The sequence below is a fragment of the Euleptes europaea genome, chromosome 2, assembly GCF_029931775.1.
Source record: "Euleptes europaea isolate rEulEur1 chromosome 2, rEulEur1.hap1, whole genome shotgun sequence".
NCBI classification, from domain to species: domain Eukaryota; kingdom Metazoa; phylum Chordata; class Lepidosauria; order Squamata; family Sphaerodactylidae; genus Euleptes; species Euleptes europaea.
In genome coordinates, this window is record NC_079313.1 from 75553393 (window position 1) to 75580422 (window position 27030).

At 43.7% G+C, this 27030-nt stretch overlaps 1 protein-coding gene across 1 annotated transcript in view; it reads right to left on the reverse strand.

The window, feature by feature from the left end:
• Positions 1–7396: 7396 nt before the first annotated feature.
• The window catches only part of LOC130473258 (vitamin D3 hydroxylase-associated protein-like), a 40308-nt gene continuing 20674 nt past the window's right edge, over positions 7397–27030 (reverse strand). Inside the window, 10 exon segments of the mRNA XM_056844783.1 lie at positions 7397–7531; positions 8745–8890; positions 15941–16049; positions 19125–19164; positions 19913–19956; positions 22170–22269; positions 24214–24311; positions 24849–24974; positions 25843–25967; positions 26841–26881. Of these exon segments, the coding sequence (XP_056700761.1) occupies positions 7397–7531; positions 8745–8890; positions 15941–16049; positions 19125–19164; positions 19913–19956; positions 22170–22269; positions 24214–24311; positions 24849–24974; positions 25843–25967; positions 26841–26881 (964 nt within the window).

Genomic DNA, 27030 nt, shown 5'->3' on the forward strand with positions numbered 1-27030 from the left:
CCAGGTCCTAGCCTAGTCCAGCACCTTAACCACTATACCAGGTTGGCTTTCTATTATACCTGATAGTGCCATTGAAAACCTATTCCAAATACAAGATGATGTCAGCCACTGTACCCTAGTCAGCCAGCAAGATCAGATAACTCTGGATAATTAGGTGTTTCCATCTCTATCAGGCCCTGATTTAGATAACCCAGGCTAGCCCAATCTCTGAAGCTAAGCATTTTTGACCCTGGTCAGAATTTGGATGGGAGACCACCAAGGAAGTCCAGAGTCCCTGTGCAAAGGCAGGCAATGGCAAACCACCTCTGAATGTCTCTTGCCTTGAAAATCCTATGTGGTTGCCATATGTCGGCTGCTACTTGACAGCAAAAACAAAACACAATTCTATCAGCTTCATAATTAAAACCCCAAATTAGAGGTAACTTTCCCCTATATTTTGCTGATTTAGTATATTAATGTATTTTGGCATCCCAAAAAGTAGTGAAAATCTGCCTGTTTTAGAAGGTTGGAAGGCAAGAGATAAGTGGTCTGCTATATAATCGGCCTTTTCTAATGTAAATGTATGTAAATCTTTAGCAGTAAAACATCTCCGCCCCTATCCCTTGCTCTCTTTTGAAGGAGGAGGTTGAAGTAATCACAGAGCAGTGATGCTGGGCCAAGCATTTCTGCTGATGAATGCAGCCAATAACAACATAGTTTTATGTATCATTAATTCCCTTAGCATTCAAAACAGTAACTTTCTCTGAGTGCAGATAATGCAGTAATCACTCACAATTGCCAATAGAGCTATTGGCATTCAGCTGTGTAAAACAACAGCCAGAAAATGTTTTTAGCCACTTAAACATGCACACCCTCTCTTTCTCTCTCTCATAGTTCATGTTTTAACACTCATACTCAACGCAAAGCTGCAAAGAAGCCTAACTTAGCTACTTGCTAGTTGAACTTTAAATAATGGCTATCGAGGCAAATCAGTTCATGTGTTGCCACGACTGTACAATGATAACTTAAGAACTGGAAACAAACATTTCACATTTGCTTCTCCACTCATGAAGGGTCTCCTTAAAAGATGACACACCCTATTAAGTATTGTATATTCTGATTAAACCAGACTCTTATTTTAACATCTGCACCATTCAGGCTGATCCGCTAATATGCTTTAAAAATCCTTACCTTAATTCCAGAAGTTATTATCAGGCCAGTATCTATCTTCTAAGAGCATCTTCATACTGTAGGTTATCCCTGACCAATAAATTCGCTATGATGTTTCAAAATTCTGTAAACCCAATTGATACTTAATATTTCAGAATTTGAAAATGTATTCTGGATATAGCAATTAAACCCTTGTAATTTAATTCTACTAAGATTCATAGAAGCTTCCAAACTACTTCCAGGATAAGTTAGTTTTTCCCTCTTAGTGTGGCTGTTACACTGTTCTATCCTGTTTCCAATCATAATTACATGTAATTAATTTGTGGACTCACCACCACAGGATATAGTTATAACCACTAGATTAGATGAATTAAAAGGTAGATTAGAAAAATTCATGGAGGATAAGTCCATCCATGACTAGTAGCCATGATAACTGAATAGGGCCTCCATGTTCAGAGGAAGTATACCACTGAATGCCAGTTGCTAAGAGGTAGCAACATGGGAAGGCTTTGGTTTCTGTGCCCTTTCTGTGGACTGTGTGTGGATCTGATTGACCCCACAGAATGCTAGGCTAATGTAACATTGGTTTGATACAGCAACAGAGCTCTTTTTATGTTTTTAAAATACAAAAGACCTTAATGCCAGGCCCCCCAACTTTATTTAGACTGCAGACACTTTTGAAATTTTGAAACAGGGTGATGGGTACCACAATAAAATGGCTGTCAGAGGAGGCAGAACCAAGTGTAAAATGGTTGACACAAAAGGCGGCACCAACTGCATTCATGTGCAGACACACAAGACTATGGCTGCCAACTTCTATGTGGCGCCTGGAGATCTCCAGTTTCCCTGGAGAAAGTAGCTACTTTGGAGGGTGGACTCCATGGCATTATATCAGCTGAAGTCAGTCCCTTCGCCAAACCCTGCCTTCCCATAGTACACCTCCAAAATCTCCATGAATTTCTGAAACCAGTGTTTGAAACCATACACAAGGGGAAGGGGGATGGAGTCTATAAACAAACACACAGAGAAGGCCAAGGGAGGATAACATGCACAAAGAATAAGACAGCCAATGAGGAAAAGGAAGGCTAAAACACACACAAAGGTAAGACCACCAAGGGGGTAAAGGGGTGCTCTGCTTCCTATCACCCCCCAACACACACACACACACACACCCCTAATAGCAGATCTACAGGTTCTTGTTTTCTGCATTCTACATCCTTCTCCAGTGTGTGTGTGTGTGGGGGGGGGAATCTAAGTGAAAAGCCCCTTTATTTGTATGAAGGCAGCCCGTCACTAGTTTTGCCTACTTTCCTGATGTACATGAGAAACACTTGGGAAAGAGCCTGTGGGTACCACAGTGTCCATACGTGCCATGTTGGGGAACCCTGACTTAACATGTCTTTGTACGATATTCGCCTTGAGATATCAGAATCAAAGCAGATACATACATTCAAGACACCATTCTACATTTAAAGTTTAAATTCCAGCTCAGTCCCTGTGCCTACTTTCAAGATACAGTAGACCCAAAATATACTCTAATATAGTGTATTTTCTTCAAACATTGAGTGATCACAATAAAACTCCATTCGTTTTGTTGATGATTGTTTAATAACTCTCAATGGACAAATGGAAACATCAAAAGCATTAACGCATACTCAGTGGAAGTGATGGTGGCAAAGAAAGAACATTTCCCCACCACCATTGTTTCTGCATAGTGGAGGCCAGTAGAGGTGTTTTGGGTGGTCAGAGGCCCGTTGGGATCTGGCCAGCAGCAGGAGGCTGCCTGCTCAGTGGCCTGCTGTTACTGTTAGACTCAGCACTTGGCAGATAAAATCTCTCACGCCCATTCCAGCTTGGACTCTACTTTAGCAGTGACAGGGTTGAATGGTGCCAGCATGCCCATTCGTCCAACTGTGTGGGATACTTTTCAGTTTATTCAGTGTGAGAATTTGGACAGCATCCTTGGAAATTTGAAAGGTACCACCTACTTATATCACCCTTGCCGTTCCTGGTTGCTTAAATCTGCTGGGCTGCTCAGGCCCTTGGACTTTGGCCTGTGAGGTCCCACAAGGCTCCAGCTTGTCCTCAATGTTCTTAATATATACATGAAACCATAGGGTGAGGGCATCCAGAGATCTGGGCTGGGTTTTCACCGATAGGCAGATGACACTCAGCAACATCTCATTCTTCCAGCTGATTCCAAGGAAGCTGCAGAAACGCTGAACCAGTGCCTGGAGGCAGTTTGAGTGGATGCAGGCTAATAAACCGAAGCTTAATTCCAACAAGACAGAAGGGCTACTGGTGGGTGGAAAGTCTGAACTGGGATATAAGGTATCGCTGGATGAAGTTGCTCTCCCCTTGAAGGTACAGGTCCATAGTCTAGGGGTGCTCTCGGACCCAGGCCTACTGCTGGATAAGCAGGTTGCAGCAGTGGCCAGAAATAGCTTTTACCAGTTTCGATTGGTAGAGATAACAGGGGAAAGTTGTCGTGAAAGTTGTTAGGGAAGTACAGAAGCCACTGATCTTCACTTCCTTCTAGGGGTGTGCAATCAGATGTTACTGATCAGATAAAATTCCTGATGTTTCTAGTATTGGATTGGTAATGCCAACACTGCAAAAGCCAGTGTTCAGATATTTTACTCCCAATAGATATCAGAAATATCTTTAATTGAACTGGGAAGCCTCTATGCTGCTATGCAGGCAGCACATAGGTCCTTTAAACAATAAAGTGCCACTGTTTCAATGTGCAGTACACCTACCTTCATCTGGAGGCCAGGTCTTCTGTCTATTATTTTTAATGAACGGTAGACCAGCAATCCAGAGTCCGGAGGTCAATTCTACCACCCATTGAAAATAATGGTCCTTTAAAGTGTGTTTAAAGGCAGCAATTGATCATAGACCAGCTGTCCTGCCCCCTGGAGGCAGCAAGAGCAGCGAGGGAAGAATGGGGGGGGGGACAGAGAGCTGAGCCCTAGCTGGACTGTGGCAACCCTTTTAAACTTTAAACTCCACTGCAGCAAAAACTGGTCTCGTTAGGCTGAGAATGGCTCATAATTCACATCACAGACAGCAGGTGGCACTTGAGCTCAGGCAATGCTCTAAACCCCTGACTTGGACAGCCCAGGCTAGCCTGATCTCATCAGATCTTGGAAGCTAAGCAGGGTCAATCCCTGGTTACTATTTGGATGAGAGACCACCAAGGAACTCCAGAGTTCCTATTCAGAGGCAGGCAATGGCAAACCACCTCTGAATGCCTCTTCCCTTGAAAACCCTACAAGGCCATCGTATGTCAACTGCAACTTGATGGCAAAAAATAAAGGACTCTCCTTTCAGAGCTGGATTTAGTGTCTCGCAACAGGAAGGGCTTCTAAACAAGAAAAAAATTAAGTTTTAGTAAGGTTATCACCTTTTCTTTGTGCCTTGGTATACATGCAAAAATAAAGCTTTCGTATTTATATTTTCAGTGTCCTTTCTGTGAAAGTAATAAAATGTTATTTTTAACATATGAGGTCACTTTAAATGACGTGTATTATGTAAGGCCTTATCATGTTATAACCTGGTCCCACCCCCCCTCTATAAAGACTGTCATGCATTGCTCATACACCCTGCTCTCTATACTCCAGTAGGTAGCTCCTGCCTCTCACCCTAGGCCATTTCTTTTCTCCGACTCTAGTGCACTCCACTCCTTGAACCATATCTTCTGCATATAGGGTTGCCTACTCCAGGCTGGGAAATACCTGGAAATTTTGGGGGCAGAGCTTGAAGAGGGTGGGGTTTGGCGAGGGGAGGGACTTCAATGCCATAGAGTTCAATTGCCAAAGTGGCCATTTTCTCCAGGTAAACTGATCTCTATCACTGGAGATCAGTTATAATAGCAGGAGATCTCCAGCTTGTACCTGGAGGTTGGCAACCCTATCTCCAAACCAAAAGTAGCAGGACCTTGCAAATGTTTGCAATGTCATCAATCCCTTGAATTATTTCTATTTGGCTAAGGAGCCACATCCTAGAACATTTGTCATGTTTATATTTCTGTAATCCGCCTTGAATCTTTGTGAGAAAGGTGGACTATAAATAATGTAAATAAACAAAACAGAATAAATAAGTTACCAACCAGATATCCAAAATGTGAAGAGAGTGGACAGTGTTGCAATAAATGAATAAGGGAAGAATAAACAGTAACTGCCATTCAAGTTTGTTTTTCAGTTTCCATCTTGTAGCATATTAGTGTATACTTTGTCCAGAGTGTGGCCTTTTTTACATATCAGTGTGGGGGATGGAAATCAGGACAGCACCAATGGACACCACCATCTGATCTCCATAGGTAGATGATGCTTTTGTGCACAGAGCCTATGCACTTACAACATACAAACACGTACACTGCATGCATGAATTCCCAACTTGCCACCCATGCTGATGCTGAAATGAGCTACAAATGAGTGGCATGCTCTAAACCGTTGTTATGTGTTTGGATCACTGCAAGTGTCTTGCTAATGCATTTCATTTAAGTTAGAGCAAGCACAATTACAACAGCAAACAGTATATTGCCAGAAAATAACTCGTGCTTTTTATAGCCACATGTAAAATTATAAGGTTTCATGCCATTAGAACCCCATGGTATGAACTGATGGCCCATGATGCAGCAACTTTGCAGTAGCTAGGCGTGTTTGGGTTTAGCCAATGGTTGGATGGGAGACCTTCCTGGAACCCCATGTCTGGAAGCCCAAGAAGGAAGAAAGGTGGGATATGCATTCGTTTTTTTTACAGTCAGCATTGAGATGATTACAATTTAGGATTTTTAGTCAAGTTTGTGGTTTTCACATTCATTTTCATGGGGGATGACCACTCATAGGATTGGATCCTACCAGTTTTCCTTCTAGTGCAAGAGGGAAGAGGTGCAGTCTTGTCCAATTCCCCTCCTACTTACAGACTAAGGGGTGGAGCCTGAGGAGGGCAGGGTTTGGGGAGGGGGGACTTCAATGGGGTACATGCCATACGGTCTACCTTCCAAAGCAGCCATTTTCTGCAGGTGAACTGATCTTTGATCTCTGTTGCCTGGAGATCAGGTGTAATAGCAGGAGCTCTCCAGCCACCACCACTTGGCAGCTCTACTACAGACTCATCCTGCCTGGTTTTAGGGCACACAGTTCACCGAATCACCAGCACAGCCTTTTCTGGGTCCAGAAGGGCCTTCCTCACCCTAGTAGAAAAACTGGTAGGATCCAAGCCCTATTGAACAAAAGTATTTGGCCAAAAAAGCATCAAACCCAAGCACATTTGTGTCCCTTTGATTTCAATGGGAGAGAGCTGGTAATGGCCTTCTTTCTGTTCCACTCCAGTTTAGGTGTGTCTTTGTTTTAAAAAAATCTTCTCTAGGCAGAGGACCTTTGCAATTAAAATGATTAAGCATGTTGTGGCAGAAAGACTCCAGATGATACGTCTGCCCTTGACCTAAGAATGCCAACCTCCAGGAAATAGCTAGAGATCTCCTGCTATTACAATTGATCTCCAGCTGATAGAAATCAGTCCACCCGGAGAAAATGGCTGCTTTGGCTATTGGACTCTATGGCATTAAAGTCCCTCCCCAAACCCCACCCTCCTCAGGCTCCACCCCAAAAACCTCCCACCAGTATCGAAGAGGGACCTGGCAACCCTACCTTGACCTCTTTTCAGTCAGGCTTCAGGCCTGATTTTTTAATGGAGATGGCTTTAGCGGCTCCGTTGGATGATATCCACTTATAAATGGACAAGGGAAATTTCATTAACTAAACCATCAGAAGTGTCCGTCTTTGCTGTTGGCCAATGTCAGGGGGGGAAAACTAGAACCAAATTGAGACAAAATGGATGTGATGCTTGTTGGGACAGCTGATGTTCCTGAAGGGACAGTGTTGCCAATTTTGGACGGAGTGAGCTTCTGTCACTTGATTCATTTAAGCCTTTGGTGGGGGGGTGGATCACTCCTGGCTGAAAGGGAAACAGATTTGAACAGTGACAAAAACTACTGACGTGGCATTTGCCACTCCTTCTAGATCTAGCTACTCTGAATAATATACCCAAGTGCCTGGTGAGCTGCAACAGCTGCTAATTCAGGCTTCCTTTAACAGAAGGGTGGAAGGCACAAAAAATGCTGGAGCCAAAGGAATGCTTTTTCTTTTCTTTTTTTGCTGTTTGGAAGCAAAGATTGTCTGCCACTTCACATTGTTACTGTGCAATCGTATCCATTCTAATCAAATTGCCTCCTCAGTCAGAGTCATATGGCCTTCTTTCCTCTCCACTTGCAGGACAGCGTCTCCACTTCCTTCATGAACCGAAGGCACAATTCCTCTTGCCATGGTAAGGCCACACACTGCACAGCCACGGGAAGCCCCACGGCATCTTCCACAGCCTGCAAGAGTCATGCAAAGAGTTGTCAAGAATGCTCAGAGCCTGAGTCCCAAGCCTTCAAAACCTAGGGTTGCCAACCTTTGGTGGTTTTTTTGCAACTGCCCTATGGGCAAATGTTTTCTATTTGACATCTGTGTTTTGACATCCAAAGATTATTCACTTGACAGTACCTGACAGCCAACATGCAATATCACTCAGCATTTGACAGTATCAGGTGTGTCAATATTTATGATGACTGGCATCCAAGCTACACACTGACTTTCATCTCTTCCCTTCATCTCCCATTAGCATTTAGTTAAATGCACCTTCATGGCATTCTGTTATTATACTCCACAAGTGGGAGCCAGCGAAACTTGTGTGTGTGTGTGTGGGGGGGGAATCCCTCCCCCCTCCATTGCTGAGCCTGCCAATGCCGCCAACCCACTCCTGATCTTGGCTGGCAAGCCTGCAGCGGGCTTGCTAGCCAATGCAGCAACCTCGGTTTCTTTAGTTCTGGGTTATTTTTAAGGTTCAGATTTTCCTGCAGAAAAACCTGTTGAGGTTCAGTCTACCCCCTATCGGCAGATTTAAGTATCCGCAGGCATGAGGCAGATTTGGGAATTAGTTATATAGATATGTCAAATACTGTCCTTGTCATTAGGAATCTAATGCGCATGATGACATCACACCATGCATCTGCTTTAACTAAACATTACTGTTGTATAATCATGGGGTAGCAGCAATACAGTAAAGCCCTGATCTGCAGTCAGTGACAGAAAATGTGCAAATTTGGTCAGCTTTAGATTAGTTACTAAGTTTTATATTAGCTTCAAAATTTGAAACTTGCCTATTTCCATTAAATGAAATGACAAAATTCACCTCTGAAAATTAAATGCCATATTTGGGGACTATACACCTTGACGTCAGAGTTCAAATTCTGAAGTGTGAGAAGTCACTGAATATTAAAATGTCCCCTGCTAATTCCACCTCACCCTGACCTGGATGGCCCAGGCTAGCCTGATCTCGTCAGATCTCAGAAGCTAAGCAGGGTCAGCCCTGGTTAGTATTTGGATGGGAGACCACCAAGGAATACCAGGGTTGCTGTGCAGAGGAAGGCACTGGCAAACCACCTCTGTTAGTCTCTTGCCATGAAAACCCCAAAAGGGGTCGCCATAAGTCAGCTGCGACTTGAAGGCACTTTGCACACACACAATTCCACCTAAATCCAGACAGACCTTTTTCAGTTTCTGATCCCAGGGATCACCGTACTGTCCTTGGTAATGCTGCAACTCTTCTTCATCCTCCTCTGTCACTGTGGTGACTGGCACAACTCCAGCAGGAAAGTTCAAGACATTGTATAACATGGTAGATGAGACAGCAGCTGGGAAAGTGAACATGTACAATAGAGCTATCATGGAATCTAAGAACAAACCACAATAAGAGTCATCTGACTGTAGTAAGACTTGCCATCTTTCTTTGTAGCCTTCCAGTACATGTGGCAAATGTGTGATTTTATAAATAGTCAAAAGCCTGCCAAGGTTTCAGCCTCAGGTAGGGATGTTGATTCGGTTCGGCCCGAACTGAAAATCAACCGAATTTCCCTTGATTCGGTGGTTTTTAGTTTGGGACGAACCAAACTCAAAAATAGCGGGCAACCGGGGAGCCAAATTCAGCGAGTTCGGGAGTTCACGAATAAATCCGGCCAATTCGGGGCCGTCAGTAAGCAGCATAACCTTCAGTAAGCAGCATTCTCCTCCCCCGGCCAATCGGTGGCCAAGCTGGGTCTTCTTCTAGCCAATCAGTCAGGATTGAGTACTGGAGGAATCAGCTGATGTGCGGCCCCGCCGGGGAAAGAGAGAGAGAGGGAAATCCTTGTGTGTGTGTGCGGCGGTGCTTGTGCACATTCGCTCCTTTCCGTGGCTGCAGGGGGTGCATTTTTTGGGGTACAGACCCCAAACTTTCAGGGGATATTCAGACAAGCCTTCTTAAGAGACCACCCAAGTTTTGTAAACATTGGGTGAGGGGGTCCCGAGATATGGGCTCCCCCCTTTTTCTTTCCATGGCTGCAGGGGGCGCATTTTTGGGTGTGCCAACCCCAAACTTTCAGCAGAGCATCAGACAAGGCTTCTTAAGAGACCCCCCAAGTTTTGTAAACATTGGGTCAGGGGGTCCCGAGATATGGGCTCCACCCCTTTTTCCTCTCTCCCCTTTTCCATTTCCGTGGCTGCAGGGGGCGCTTTTTTGGGGGTGCAGCCCCCAAACTTTTATCATAGCTTCAGACAATCCTTCTTAAGAGACCACCCAAGTTTTGTAAAGATGGGTTCAGTGGGGGCAGAAATATCGGCTCCCCCCTTTTCTCTTTCCGTGGCTTCCAGGGGGCGCATTTTTGGGTGTTCCGACCCCAAACTTTCAGCGGAGCTTCAGACAAGGCTTCTTAAGAGACCACCCAAGTTTTGTAAACATTGGGTCAGGGCCCCCCGAGATATGGGCTTTCCCCTTTTCCCTATTGGGATGAATGGATCACCCTCGAGAGATGCATACATATGGATCTCATATTGGATACAAATGGAATCATATTGGATTACCCAGCCTCCCAGCCCCTCCTGATGGAACAGAAGACAGCCACAGTAAGACCCGTTTGGGGGCTTTAATCTGTAATTTTTCTTTTCTGTGTGTATGTGGGGGGGAAAGCAGAGTCTGTGTGTGTGTGGGGAGGGGGCAGTTTCTGTGGGTGGGGGGGAAGCCAAAGGGGGCTTTTGCCTGTTCTGCCTGGGGTGTGTGTTCCCCCTCCAGTCTCTCTCTCCCTGGTTTGAGGGGGGGCTTCATTTTTATGTCTTCAGGTTTTCCCTCATTCATAAGATCAGTTAGGTTATTTTGATGCTTGCTCAAAACTGGTTTTCAAATGGTGACTTAAAGAATGCATCTGCCTGCTCCCAAGTCCAATGCAAAAGGAGAAATTCCACCCCCTCCTGCTCATTATGCATAGCTAGCTGCCTCTGTCCCTTTCCATGGTTTGCAAACTCCCAGGTGTCAGGTGTTGCTTTGCACTGTTGCAAAGGTGTTGCATTGCGTGCTTGTGTTGCTTTGCAGTTGTATTGTTTTGCAAAATTCTTCACACCTGCCCCGCCCTTTGCATGTTTGCAAAGGTGTTGCTTTGCAGTTGTGTTGCTTTGCAAAGTTCTTAGCAGCTGCCCCGCCCTTGCTCTCATCAGCTGTTTGTCGGGGCTGGGAGCTTTGTGCATGGGCGGCAAGCTCTGCTCAGAGATGCACATTAAGGGTGGGGGGGACCCCTTTCGGGGCCCATATCTCAGCCCCCCCGACCCAATCTTTACAAAACTTGGGGGGTCTGGCAAGAAGGGTCCTTTGAAGCTCCTCTGAAAGTTTGGGACCTCTACCCCCAAAAATGCCCCCCAGAGCCGCGGAAAGGCGCGGTTGTGTTTTTAATGGCTTTATTCGGCCGAATTTTTTCCCCGAACTTTGAATTCCCGCCGAATTACACAGACCTGAAGTGGGGGAGTTTGGACTTCAGCATATCCCGAATCTAAACGGGCCCAATTCAGCCGAATCCGAACTATACCGAATTTTTTTTAATTCAACTGCCCTAGCCTCAGGTCTGTTTCAATACGCTACACAAATTCTTGGCTTCACTGGACAATTGTTAAGGATAGTGAGGCCCATTTTAAATTTTTTCTACATGAAGGGAGGTTTCCTTATAGACCCCATCCTAAAACTCTACAAAAGTAAGGTTGTACCACACCTCCTTTATGGAGTGGAAGTATGGGGCTGGAAAGACAATATTCTTATCAGTTTATAATCTATTCAAAATTACTTTCTCAGGCGTATTTTAGTTCTCCCCAAGGGGTCTCCCACTGCCCTGATGAGGGCTGAAACAGGGCTTCCCTCACTCAGGGTGCATACACACCTAGTGGTATTAAAACTATGGGGTGGGGAGAACCGAACAGCTACAGTAAAATTGCTTAGCAATCAATCATTTTATATCATGCTAACAAAAGAGCCATTACGCCTTGATTTCCTAAATAAGATATTTCAGTACTCAATTCCAGATGATATTTTAGGGCAATCAGCAGACTATTCCCAATTTAAAGTCTGGGTCTACAAATTCGATCCCCTGATGGACAGAACACAGATTCTGAAATCGGGAACTGTGTCAAGATTACAAGGCTGTCAGATTAGTTTGACAGGTGCAGATTAGATCAGATGGATCTAGTAATGATGCAATCAGCCTGGAAAGTCCCTGGAGAGCTAGAGGGAGCTGGCCTGATCCAGTTATGACCAGGAGGCTGATGCAATACAGGAGCCATGTCAGGATGACTAGGCATCTACTGTGATTGGTGGCTGCGTCCACCAGGTGTATATAATGGAGTGGAACTGATGCTCTGTGTGGGATGCTATGAGCGGAGAGTGTGTAAGAAGTATCTGTATTATATCTTTGCACTGTGAAATAAACTACACTTTTCTAAGTAGCAGAGGACTTTCTGATGGTGTTATCCTTGACAGACTGCCAATCTGCTGGCTTCTGCGTCAAACTGCTCCTTGGTTTAAACTTTTTTTTAAACTGACCATCTTGGAGCTTCTTATTTAGCCAACATACTCAATCCAAAACTTAGAGCAGCCTTTACGCCCCTATAGTTTCAAACGATGCCAACGGCCATATTGGCGAGGCATTATTACCAAATTCCAAAAGATCAACGTTTTTGCATCTGTCTAACTTCCGCTCTGGGGGACTTATAGCACTACTTATTTGAATGCCCTCTATATGTGGAACCCAGGGCTAATTTTTTTGCCGCATTGATTTCTAGACTAAACACTTGTCCTAGTGCTGAGTAATTAGTATTCTTGTTAAAAATCTCTGATAGCTTTGTTTCTTATAGGACCTCCCTGTATGCTCTGGCAGCTAAGAAAATAAGGTCCAATATGGTCGCTTCGAGTTGATTTTAAATGGTGGTTAGGTAGGGCCCCACAAAGCTCCCGCCGGTGGAGTTACGGGGTCCGGCAAGCCTACAGTTAGGTCTCATTGGCCGATTGGGATACCGCTGCAACTTTTAGTTATTTTTGCTCTGTATGTATCAATCTAGCATACTTTTTTATTATGTATATTTACTATTAATCTAGCATTTTATTAACCTAGCATTCTTCCTTTCTTATGTATTTATGGCATTGTTGATATGTTTATAATGGCCTAAGGCTACACGCAAATAAAACCATTCATTCAGTAGACAATTGTTAACAGGGGCTTATGAGCACAGCCAGCAGTTTCTTTTGTTTCTTACACATTGCAATTCAGGATGGCAAAAAACCCTGCCTCAAACATATTTAGCTCTTTGTTGCTCTTTTCTTTCTCTCTGGTCATTTCCAGCAATGATCCATTTTCCCCCTTCAGTCATCTTCTCCTGCCCATCCAACAATGAATCATTCATTCTGCCCTACAACCACCTGACTCTTCTACAACAGACCAAACTCAGCAGCAACCCTAGTAAAAATGCACTCCTAACTAGGGTTGCCAGGTCCCGCTTCACCACTGGTGGGAGGTTTTTTGGGTGGAGTCTGAGGAGGGTGGGTTTTGGGGAGGGACTTCAATGCCATAGAGTCCAGTTGCCAAAGTGGCCATTTCTCCAGCTCTATCAGCTGGAGATCAGTTGTAATAGCAGGAGATCTCCAGCTAGTACCTGGAGGTTGGCAACCCTACTCCTAACTGGAATTTCAACATCTATGTATAACATTCAACGTAAAAGGAGGCCAACCATCCTGTCAATCCTCTCCTGACTGAGAAAGTGTGTTTCTGAATCATAATCAAGGTTCTACAAGTACAGATCAAGAAGCATGTTTAAAATTCTTGAAGAATATCTGTTCCAAGGTCAACTTGTAACTGGATCAGATAGATATATGGGCTGCAAGCCCAGAACTGGTAATGATACTGCAAGAAGAAAGATGCAAGCTAAGGGGGAAAATATGGTAGAGCAAAAGTCAAAGTCCAAGAACGCACGGTAGAATAAACACTACAAATATAGAGAGTTTCATGCTGCTCATGCCAAAGATTCATGTGACCACCTGAGAAGATTTCAGAGGGTGAGACTGGAATCTAGTTATCACTAGGAGTAAGCATTGAGAATTTTTTTGTTATAATTCCATATCCGGACTGGGGTCCATGATTGCTTATTTTAAGGAGGACATTACCATTTCAGGATTCAAATCTGTTGTTTTGGAATTCAGGACCATTATTTTCAATGGGGAATGGATATGAGGGTCTCTGGGTCAACTGTTTATGTGGAGAATGCCACCAAAGTTGCAAACAACACAGTCCTCCATATATATTCTAATAACCACCCTCCCATTTCAAGTGAATTGCACCAAGAGAGAGAATTTTACATACCCCTGAGTTAGATGAAAACTAAAGAGTTTATGGCCAGCCAAAAGTAGCAGACAACCTTTGGTTGGCCACAATCTCTTTAAAAAAATCTGGATTTTTCTACTCTTGCAGAGATTGGCTGACAGTAAAAATTTCTTACCTTTCCACTGAAAAATCTGCATTTGCCATCCTTCCTTGTTGTGGCCTGTTTGTTTCCTTTCACAGTGTAAAAATGGCTTCCCTGCAGACCCTCTCCCCATCCCTTTTGGTTGTTCTGCCATTATACGGATGTACCAGAACTAATGACAAGAATGCTGATTGGGAACAAGGGGAGAGGCCCGATGACCCAATGGATATAATGGGAGCCACAAATGCCAATTGGCTTGCACAGACTTCATTGAAATGTTACAACACACAAAAGTTGCAATGAAAATACAGAACAAATTACGAGAAACCTGCCCTGGTCGTGACAGAGTGAAATGACAAACCCTGGGAGTGGAATGATGGTTTCTGGGACTGGTATCAGTGTTCTGGGGGCTGTCATTCCAGTCCCAGACCATAGATTCCAGTCCCAGACACTCCAGGGGTTGTCACTCCAGGCCCAGGACAGGTTTCTCTAAATCATTTCCACATTTTCACTGCAGCTTTTGTGTGCTGTAATGTATACCAACCCTGACCTGGATAGCCCAGGCTAGCCTGATCTCATCAGATGCTAAGCAGGGTCAACCCTGGCAAGTATTTGGATGGGAGACCTCCAAAGAATACCAGGGTCATGATGCAGAGGCAAGCAATGGCAAGCTCCTCTTAATATCTCTTGCCTTGAAAACCCCACCAGGGGTCTCCATAAGTTAGATGTGACTTGACGGCAAAAAAAAAGTATTCCAATGGAACCCATGCAGGTCCATTGACATTCCTGGCACCCATTATGTCCAATGTGCCTTCAGACAGCAGATCTCCCATTGTTCCCAATAAGCATTTTGCCATTAGTTTTAGTACATCCTTCCTTCCCAGGACTCCCCGCTCCCTTCCTGTCAATCTGCCATTATTCTCCTTGGGGGTTTTCAGGAAGGCTGCAATAGCTGTTTTTCAACCAGATGATACCAAAATTGCAGTGGAGTGCATGCTGCCTGTCCTTTAAAGAACAGCCAGGTTTTGAGCAAATTGGACCATGAATTAGAATTCTATGGTCCCCTGAACAAGCTTCCCCCAGCCCCCAGCAAAGCAGGAAGTGATGGAGAACAGCAACTCTGCAGCTTGTGACTGCCTAGAGTTCTCTGTGCTCCTCCCTTTTAAGGATCTGACCTGAATGAAGAAATGACATTGCACACGAGATCAGTGGAATGAAGGGAAAAAAATCAGGCATACTGCTTTGTTGGGAAGCACGCAAATGCAAAAAACCAAAACAAAAACATGAATTGTTTGGGGGAGGGATGTTTCATTATGCCATCAGCCCTGGATTTGCATTACCATTCTGGGGAATCTCTATACTGACCCGAACTAGCCATTTCCATGTATATTTTCAGCTTGGCAGTTTTGTTAAGCATACCCTTAGTTATCACTGTAATGATCAATCTGAACTGCATTGTGTAGGTTGGAGCTCACATGACAATAGAACAAGTTCCTCCCATACAAAAATTTATATATCTACATGTTTCCCCCATTGAACAAACAGCAGCATGGGGGAGGGGAGGAGAGGCAACTGAGGCTGGAGAAATGATGTGGGAGAAAAGGGTTAAAATATCTCTCAATCTGTCCAGCAACGGCTACTTGCTCCTAAAAGCACCCACAGGAGATCTGCTTACAGATGAGTCAGTGTCAAGCTTAGACTGACCTTCATGAAAATCTGGCTTGGGTCATGCCAATACACCCAGAATTGTCAACAGCAGCTGCTCTGTCTATTCACAGTTATTTTTCCACTTAGCCTACCATGCAGACTGGCAGAACAGACTCAGTTTCAGAAGAGACCCAAGTCCAAATCCAATACTAGATGTTCACAAAACATATTTGTGCTAACATGGGACATATCCAGCTTTCAATGACATACCCTGGAAACATGAGACTTACCCAGCAGCTTTCCAGGATATCCAAGAGTGAAGGCAGGACCCAGAACTGGACATAGGACAACATCTAACTTGCACCTCCTCCATTCATCAACAAATTTCTTACAATAAGCCTGATTGTGAAATGCAACAACAGTTAGAGACACCTGAGAAAATATAGACTAGATTCCCTGAAACTCTGCAGGGGTTCCCCTTGAGAAAAAACATTACTGGATCCACTCCCACAACTTCAAATTCATATTAATGCCGTATCTTGGTTGTTTTGCCTCTTTGTTGTCCATGAGATACTCAGAATGGCTCCATTGAAAGTAAATTAATTATACTCACTGTGAGTGAGCAGAAAGGTGATTAGTGTACATTTAAGGGAGTTTCTCAGGGCCCAGGTCACTTAGGACTTTATGGACTCATAATAACCAATACCTGAAACGGAGTCTAGAATCCACAATAAAGGTACTACAGATATTTGATCAACATATCCCTGACAGAAAGAAAGCTCCACTGTTCTGGCAAAATTATAGAACTATTTTCAAGGGTTGACTAAGCAAAGTCCATTCCAATAGTCTAGTGATGAAATCAAGAAGAGCTGAATCATGGGAATTAGCCTTGAATCTAAGAGAAAGGTATAAAGCACCTTAATCATCCAGGTACAGCTGTGAACTCAAGTGCATCTCAAAGCTGTGAGCTAGAGTGACCACAGGGTAGGTTTGCCAGCTCTGGGTTAGAAAATACCTGGAGATTTTGGGGCGGGGCCTGAGGAGGAAGGGGTTTAGGGAGGGGAGGGGCTTCAATGCCATAGAGTACAATTGCCAAAGCGGACATTTTCTCCAGGTGAACTGACCTCTATTGGGTGGAGATCAGTTGTAATAGCAGGAGATCTCCAGCTACTACCTGGAGGTTGGCAACCCTATCACAGGGGCTGAACCCCCTCAAAGATGGGCCCCCCAACTCCATCTTCATCCTCAACTTACAAGACCTGCTGATCATAGTTTCAAGCTTGTGCAGATTCAGCTTCAATCACATGTCCACATCTTATCTTCAGCCACAGTATGACAAAGAAAAAGCACTGCGATGGAGCAGCATGCCACCACTTTTCTGGACAGTCTCCTACCACTCTCTGTGCAGAAGGTGTGGTTCTACTGTGTTCGTTTCCGTTGCTGCAGCTGTTTCTGACCTTGAAGGGATCCGCTGCAGGAACCACATGGAGGAACTTGTTGTAGCTGAAGTTGCGCTTCCTTGTTCTTCTGGCGGGGAGGCGGCAATTGAATCCCCTTGTCTCTCTTTGCTCTAGTCCACCAATCTTCATGGCTGTGCCTCTGTGTGGATCCTGTGTTCTCAAGACTGATCTTTCAGGATTGAGAGTGAGTTGCAGTGATGGAAGGAGATGTGGGAAAACACTGCCCAATGTATTTTTTAGGATTCAAGTGGAAATACATCACCTCCTTACATGTAAGCACTGAACCTCAGATACTCTACAGTTTCTGAGACCAGTATACACACAGTTCTGCTAACATTGCTACTGATTGCCACTAGTTTTCAGAGACATTTTGTTTAATATATATGTTCATGTTTAGGATACACAAAGCCAATTCTACAATTCTACCCATTAAAAAACAGCCTGGAGGCTTGGTTCTGTTCTGTGGTGTACGGTATAAGCCTAGCGACACTTGAAGAAAAAGCACGGCCCAAAGGGCCTCATGAATCTAGTCAACCAGTTCTTGTACCCCAGGTTTGCTTATAAAGAATGTTTCCAATGGGGGCTAAACCACAATTACGCAACTTAAGTCTGTTTTTCATTTGTCAAAGAATGTGTATTTTCTTTCAGGTTTGCAGTTGATGTTACTGAATTTGGGATTTTTATGGGGCAAAATTCACAGGCTGAGATGTACCAAGGCCATAAGTATAGCTCCAGCTGGGGCATCATTTATGCCTGGGTGAGTGCCTGGGGAGCAACTGGTCCCAGCATGGGAGGTCAGTCCGTCAGCTCTCAAGCAGCTTCTTGCAGCCAGCCCCAGAGATCAGCCCATCAGGGAATGGGTGGGGAATGGAGACCTGGAGGCTGCAGGCTTGCCCTGGCACACAGCTCAGATTGAAGGAAGCAGGCTGAAGAGGAGCTCGGCCTTCAGAAAAGCTCTCTCAGCAAAGACCCACCCTCCTTTCACATGCTTGCAAGGTTTATTTTCTGTGTGGCTACTCATCCTTTGCTATGACTGCAGTGGATTGCTGGGCTAAGAAGGAATTTTACCAAGAGCTAGCTGGCTTATAGGTAAGGTTGCCAGGTGGGTGGTATCGGCAGACAATTGCCTGCCAATCCACTCAGCTGCTCTGGAGTGGCGGCTGCATGCATGTGATGATGTCACTCCTGGGTTTACCCCCAGAAGCGCCACATCCCAATTGGGGGTTTGAGTGCTAAAGCAGCAGCAGCAATGCAGCGCTTCCAGGGGTAAACCCCAGCCCCACCCCCTAAAACCTCCTGCTGATCAAGAGGGGGCCCTGACAACCCTATTTATATGCCCTGGGGTTTTCGCCTTCTTCACAAGAATATATTTACTGGGTATGCCTGTCTGCACTGTTAAAATGAGCATAACTGTCACAACTGGCTGCTGGTGTTTAGGCGTTGGCTGGGTACATAGTGCAGGTTCTGCCATGTGGGCTCCCTGAATGACTAAGTCTTCTTAAGGGGCTCTGGGGAGCAGGGCAAAGGACAGCCAACTGCAGGGCTGATCAATTGGCCACACACCCAGGAGGATGATAATAGCTTGGAATAGCAGTTTCCACCACTTGCAGCCCTAATAACAGCTCTTTGCCCTCGGTTACCACAACAGGTGGGTTGGAGAAGGTGCTGACAGCAGTTGTGTCATCCATACCCACTGTCCCCAGCCTATGCTGTGCCAAGACCAAAGGAATCAGTAATCTATAAAGTTATCGCTGATTCTTCCCGGCACATGTGTCTGTGTCATCCTCCACACACACATACGCACACACCTGGGCTGTGCCCCACTCCAGGCACAATTATTCATAGCCAGGAGCAGAAGCAAACTTGCCCTTGTCGAAACTGTATGCAACTCCTTCAAGAGAAATTAATGTATCTCAGCTCCCGCTTTGCTTTCGCAATACAAATTTCCTCTTTGCTTTCTTAGTAAAAATTAAGTTTTGTTTCCCCATTTGCATTCAGTTTTAAAAAAAGTTACCTTCACTTTGTCATGCTGCTCCCACAGGGACTTCACAGACCTACAATATACAACACGTATCAATCAAACATATTAAAATGATAGAGGACTGCCATTCTGCTGAACAGGTAACAAAAGTGTATGCATATAAAATAAGACAAGGATTGCCAGATACATAGGGTCACCGGGTCCCACTTTGCCACCAGCAGGAGGTTTTTGGGATGGAGCCTGAGGAGGGCAGGGTTTGTGGAGGGAAGGGACTTCAATGCCATAGAGTCCAATTGCCAAAGCGACTATTTTCTCCAGGTGAACTGATCTCTATCAGCTGGAGATCAGTTGTAATAGTACGAGATCTCCAGCTAGTACCTGGAGGTTGGCAACCGTACATATATACCTTAAATGAAAGCTTGGTCTATACTTTAGAACTAGGCTTGCCAACTGTGGGTCAGAAAATTCCTGAAGATTTGAGGGTAGAGCTTGGGGAGAGTGGGTATAATGCCACGGATTCCACCTTCCAAAGCAGCCATTTTCTCCAGTGCAGCCTGGAGATCAGTTGTAATTCTGGGAGATTTCTAGGCTCAACCTGGATGCCTTTTATTGTTTGACATCACATACAAAGTGCCTGTAAATTTCAAAATTTTATCTGGCACTTTTATGAAAGCGACATTAATATTTGGAACACTATAGAAAAGAAACTAGCCCACCACTGCTGATGGATTTTGAGACTGAAGACTCCACTCAAAGTTGCAAATATTATCCTGCAAAGGGCTTGTTTCTGTAGATGTATAGGAATACAGTGAGCCTCCTACCTTACTCCACACAATGCATTCAGATGGTTGGCCAGTCGTGGAAACTGGAATGAAAACAAAATTGGTAGAAATCCAAGACTCTTGTTCTCATTATTAGTACAAGGGCATACCCACAAATAATAAAGGGAGGTCCAAAGTCTTAGAACTTCAGATTTTAGACTATCAATCTTCATCAACAGATTTTCACTGCACTTCACATAAGGGAGGGAGAACTTCAACTTTACTGAACAAGGATCTAACAGCAGTTTTTAGATTTTCCCAATGACAGACATCCTGCAAGCTGACTACACAACTATTCAGGGGGCTCACAATCTCATGACCCCATTCATAGGATCATATAGTTGGAAGGGACCACCAGGGTCATTTAGCCCAACCCCCTGCACAATGCAGGAAATTCACAACTACCTCTCCACTGCACCTTCAATGACACCTACTCCATGCCCAGAAGATGGCCAAGATGCCCTCCCTCTCATGATCTGCCTAAGGTCATAGAATCAGCATTGCTGGCAGATGGCCTCTGCTTTAAAACCTCCAGGGAAGGAAAACTTACCCTCTCCCAAGGAAGCCTGTTCCACTGAGGAACCGCTCTCTTAGAAAATTCTTCCTAATGTCTAGACCAGTGGTTCCCAACCTTTTTTTGACCAGGGACCACTAGGACTTTTTTGTTTGGTGCAGGGACCCCAAGGTTCAAAATAAAAATTCTGAGAATTTGAAAATAAACTTTAATCATAACTGTTAGTTAAACTTTAAACTTAGAATAATATTTGAATATATATATTTTATAATAGAGAACTTTTAATTGAAAATATTAATTTATTATGGGTTTATAACTTTGTTTCGCGGACCTTAATTTAGTTCTCGCGGACCCCTGGGGGTCCATGGACCCCTGGTTGGGAACCAGTGGTCTAGACAAAAACTCTTTTGATTTAATTTCAACCTGTTGGTTCTGGTCCGACCTTCTGGGGCAACAGAAACCAACTCAGCATGATCCTCTATATGACAGCCCTTCAAGTACATGAAGATGGTTATCATATCACCTCTCAGTCTTCTCCTCTGCAGGCTAAACATACCCAGCTCCTTCAACCTTCATACCAGCCTCCAATTTGCAAATGCACAAGCCTCACCCTTGCTCAAAGGCTATCAGTACTTATGTAATACTACTGTTATTTGCTGAATACTAATCAGTCACAATATAAAGTTGACCTGTGGCCAACATGATCCAAATCTGACATAACACAAAGCTGATCAGATCAGTGGAAACCAGACAAATCTGGTGCCCCTTTTAAAAACATATCTGCTTGAGCCTTTTACTAACTCTACTGGCAGTGAATTCCACTTGTTGAATAAGAAATATTACCTTTTGTCAATTCTGCACCTGTTGCTGAGGAACTTCATTGGCTGCCCCAAGTTCTAATATTGTGGGAGAGGATGAAAAAGTATCCGCTTTCTATACCCCATGCCTAATTTTATAAATCCCGACCATGCCTTTCTTTCTTAGCCTTCTTTTTTCTAAACTGAAAAGTCCCAGAGTCTTTGGCCTTTCCTCATAAGAAAGGTGAGCAAACCCTTGATTACCTGGCTGTCCTCTTCTGTACTTTTTCCAGCCCTACAATCTCCTCTTTGAGATACCGCAACCAGAATTGTACATAATATTCCAAATGTTGGCGCACCATCACTCTATACAAGGGCATTAGAACGTTTGCTGTGTTAGTCACAATCCCTTTCTTAATAATCCCTAGTATGGAGTCTGCATTTTTTCACCAGTGCTGCAAAGTGAGTCTATATTTTCATTGAGCTATCCACTATAATCCCAAGATCTTTTTTCAATCTTGGCCTCAGCCAGTTCAGAACCCACCAGTATGTATTTAAAGTTAAGATTTTTTTTGTGCATCACCTTAAACTTATGAACACTGAACTCCTAATAACAATCCTTGTATGACCGTGCTACTCCATTGTGAAAACTGTCCACTTATTCCTACTCTCTGCTTCTGTTTAACAATTTTTAATCCATAAAGAGGCCTATCATCTTGACCCACGATTGCTAAGCTTACTCAGGAATCGTTGGTTAGGTATCTTGTCTAAAGATTTTTGTAAATCCATGTATGTAATGTCTACTGGATCAGCCTTATCCGCATGTAAGTGACTGCTGGTTCCCCATATACTATTTTCTAACATAATCATTCTTCCAAAAACATTGTTTAGTAATGGAGAAGAAATGAAGATTAGCAGTGAAATCCTAAGGAGGTCACAAACTCACCCATGGTTTGATTATTTTGGCCAAACCTTTCTTGACCAAATTTGGGATTCTCAGGAAATTCACCTGGGGTTTCAGGCTTGGATCTACTATGTCTTTTCCACTGTAAGGCCAAAGAGAGAAGGCAAGGAGGTTAAAGCAATCCAGTAGTTTTGTACATTGACAAATCTGATTAGTCACTGGACTAACCAAGGAAGTTTTCTACGCTAAAAGACACAACATTATCATAAACACAACATCCTAGCCACTTGGCCCAGTTTAGATGCTCACAGCGATGAGCATTGTGCAATGGAAAAGTAGCACAGATACCCTTCCTATCCACTATGTACCTCAAACAAGCAGGTGTTGCATATAAGTACTTAATCTACATAGTCACCAATAGGCAGATATGATTTGACAGCAAAAAACCAAACAAACAAACAAAAACAACCTGAAAGGAGGTAAGAGAACACTAGAAACCTAGAAATAGGCAATTACGGTACAAATCCCCCCTATCCAGAAGCCAGGATCTGAAGTTATAATGAATTTTTTCTCAAAACATACCCAACCCAGGAACCTTATAACTCACTGGCCCCAGCAAGCACAGAGATAAAAGGAAGAACAGGAGGGCTTTGATTTCCTTATCAATAAGTGTCAAAACTAACACTACACTCAGTGTTTGGCAGGCATCCTCCTCAGAGACAGAGGCAGACCCTGGCCCCAAGTGATACAAGCCAATCCAGAGGGAGAAAGAACAAAAAGGTGTGAAGATGGGGTATAAGAGCAAGCACACCCCTTTGTTCTGGGTCACCTTCTTCTCCTGGCACACCCAGCTCGAGCTGATATTATTGAGGATATGTATTTAATATAGCAGAGGTTGCCCAATCATAGAAGCATGATATTGCAAGCAGTAAAATAAACTCCCAAGAAGTATATTGCAAAAGTAAAACTTGCATTTATTCAGCTACCGTAGATTCCGTTCACATTCAGGTTGAAAGAAGAGAAAGAAGGCTAATCTAAAGAATACTAATTGCTATCACAAATGGCCAGCTAAATGCGGCATCACATATGTGGAAGTATAAGGACGTTGCTTCTACAGGAGAGACCTGTAGATGTATTTGACTCCATGAAGAGCCATGTGGCCAGTGGCATAGAACAAAGGGCACAGGACTAGAGGAAGGGTCAGAGAGCAGCTCCCAGGTTAAGAACAAAGAGGCATCTCATTAAGGAGGTAACACACACACTTAGAGCCATGTAGTGCCCTCCAATGTCCCGGCATGCTGAGTCACTTACTTCTTCTACACTGTGACATTTAACTTATATGCATATGTGGGAACCAGGCTACCCTCTTGCCTCTCCTTGCCTCTCCTTCTCCAGGATGAGTGGGTTTGCTAAGTACACTCCCCCCCCCAGTCATAACAATGTTGCTCACCTAAATTTACATTTGGACCCAGTTATTCTATTCTTCTAGAATAATATAAGAAAGCATGGTTCAGTATCTTGTAAATCAGCAACCATCATTTGGTGCCCAAGTATAACTCAATTTAGTAAACTTAAATTTAGCTAATTCCTTGCTTCAAGGAAAATTCCAGTTTGAATCCTTGCAACAATTTCATTTTTACCAATTTAGCTATTTGATTTATCAGAGCAAACACCAAGTAAAATAAATAAATAAAAATGAAACATGAACTCCTAAATGCTACCATTAAGTCATGTAAGATAAGAAGAAAATATTCTAAATCAATTTTAATGTTTTGAAAAACAAGCCTGGCCACCATTTTAAGTCTGAACATACAAAACCAGAACGTTTGCATGCAAGGTCATGGGCTGACCAATGGAGAAATGTATCACCAAATTTGATTGATCCAGTATGTGTTCTAGATCAGATAAGCTTGATGGAGAATAGACTGGACCAATCGAATATGACGATCACATCTTTCACTTCCTATAGGCCAATTTCCTGTTTTATCAGAAAAGCAATACTGTTCATACACAAGCAAATTTTATTAATTCAGAGTTTGTTTAAAAGCCTGTTCACCTTAGATGCTTGTTACCCCTTTTTACTTACAACATGGCCAAGAGAGTTGAGCCTCCATCAGCAAAAAGGCCTTTGATAAAAAGTTCATCCATGACATAGGGCACTGACGGTGGAGTGAAGTGAACCAACTGTAAACAAAGTAACATTTAGTAAGTTATAGTGCCAAAAGTCTTATTTCACAGACGCCTCCTCAGTGTCTGTTGGATTGAGGTGCCCCAAGGCACTACTTAATAGGGTTACCAGCGCTGGGTTGGGAAATACCTGGAGATTTTGGGGGTGAAGCCTGAGGAGGGCAGGGTTTGGGGAGGGGAGAAACTTCAATGTCATAGACTCCAATTGCCAAAGCGGCCATTTTCTCCAGGGGAACTGATCTCTATCGGCTGGAGATCAGCTGTAATAGCAGGAGATCTCCAGCTAGTACCTGGAGGTTGGCAACCCTACTACTCAACGAGTAGCTAGCTTCAAGTAAGGCCTGTCACATCAAAATCTGAAGGACTTCCAGCATCTTTTACAAGCAGTACTTAAGGGCAAATTTCGTCAAGTGCAACTTTCACCCTCAGTGCAGCAAACTGTTCAGAGAATGAGCATCTGGAGAAATTCCCCTTATGTGTAAGGGATAACAAGAAATATACTACTCTTCCATGTCTACATAGGGTTGTACACACCGTATGGCCAGCTTCTTGGAGAAGCTTCCTGGTTTCATGCACGGCTCGCCTCATGCAGGGAGGGAGCAAGAAATAACCATCGTTATCATAATACCCAATCCGTAGTGGAGCAGTGCTCGAATATACCTAGTAAACAAGAGAGACAGGAAAAAAAAAACTTTCAGATAATACAATTGATGTTTGAGGTCCTGTCAAAGCAGGTTAATTACAGCTGTATGGGGCCCCAATTCAGAATAAGGCTATGTGAGGAGCAGATAAAGGATTTCCATACATAGTTCCATAATTAAAACCCACCAGCCCACACACAGACACACAGCTGAATAAGGGCTCCAAGCAGCTGTAAATGAGTTTAGAGAGATGCCAGGAGATCAGTGATCTCTGTCAAATCTGGCTCCAAAAGATTGAACTGAATGTCTCCTGCTGAGGCGAGGACTCCTGTGAAGACTGCCAGATTCATAATCAAGTTCTGCAACTTCAGGATCCTTTGGCATTGTCTAAAGTACAACACTTTATAGTAATTGGGTGTGAAAGCTGGACAGTAAAGAAAGCTGACAGGAAGAAAATAGATTCCTTTGGAATGTGGTGTTGGAGGAGAGTGTTACGGATTCCGTGGACTGCCAAAAAAACAAATCAGTGGGTTATAGATCAAATCAAGCCTGAACTGACCCTAGAAGCTAAAATGACTAAACTGAGGCTATTGTATTTTGGTCACGTCATGAGACGACAAGAGTCACTGGAAAAGACAGTCATGCTAGGAAAAGTCGAGGGCAGCAGGAAAAGAGGAAGACCCAACAAGAGATGGATTGACTCAATAAAGGAAGCCACAACCTTCAATTTGCAAGATCTGAGCAAGGCTGTCAAAGATAGGACATTTTGGAGGACTTTTATTCATAGGGTAGCCATGAGTCGGAAGCGACTTGACGGCACTTAACACACACAAAGTACAACACAACATTCCCACAGAATACAGCTTGCAGTCTAATTTTTGATCTACCTCTTCATTAAATGGCATAGGTGGCACGGTGGGGTCCAGCTGGAACATGTAATCGCATAAGAGAGCCTTCATGCACAGAACCAGGCTGTCCACATCCCTCGCCATTGGTCCCAGTGATGATGTAACTAATTGAAAGAAGACAGGCATGAGGGCACATAGGTCAGCCCATTGTCTCTGGTGTTACCAAACATGCAGCACTGATAAGTCCTCTCACATTATGAGGAATGGAAGAATGATTCCCTAAATTGTATTCTCTAAGGCCATTTATGCAAGGCTGTTTCCTTGCGGTCACCCCGCTGACTACTTCAGGGCTTTGCTTTGATTATGCTTGCATTTTCTGACTAGCAGAGGTTGCCTCGCTTCCCCCCCCCCCCCGCATTTCTACTTGTTTTGCTCACGTTTTTGTGAGCCATGATCCAGAAAACGTAGGGAAAGCATGCAGAAATGTTTGGGAAGAGCGAGGGAGACCTCTGACAGATGGAAAATGCAAGCATTATCAAAGCAAAGTCCCAAAGTAGTTGGCGGGGTGACTGTAAGGAAACAGCCATGATTAAATGGCCTAAGACTATCTCCCCCATAATTTTGTAATTGTTTTTAAAATACTTGAATTTTTTAAAGTAAAGGATGTATCATCTGCCTAACAAAACAGTACCGCTTAAAGCAAGGAGAGAGGAAGAAAGCAGAGCTGATCTGCATCTGACTAGCTGATATGTACATGCATATAGTAGGTAATTCTCAAAAACGGATCATGCCATGGATGGACAAGCTGCTGTTAAAATGTTACCTTCGCCTTTGTCCTAAGTTTATCTTCCATGAAAGCTCACAATGTCCTTCCTCAAAATTTCTTGTTGAAATCTGCTTTCCATACAATCATCCATCCAATATCCATTTTGCCCCAACTCAGACTGGCACGTACTATGCCCTATCAAAACTGATCTCCCACAACTTTCCCACATTGCAAAAAAAAAAAAAAAAAAAGCAGAGAGGAGCTTATTTACCTGAGAGTATTCCATCAACAGGGCCTCTTATGCCTAAATTGCTGTAGGAAAGAAAAGTGTAAGAACAGAAACCTGGTCAAATAAGGGTAATGCATTCACAAGCAGATTCTGTAAAGATGCTGCAACTACAATGTGAAGGCAATTGTGGAAAAGCTGTAATCTCAGGCCTAGTGGAAGTAAATGAAACATG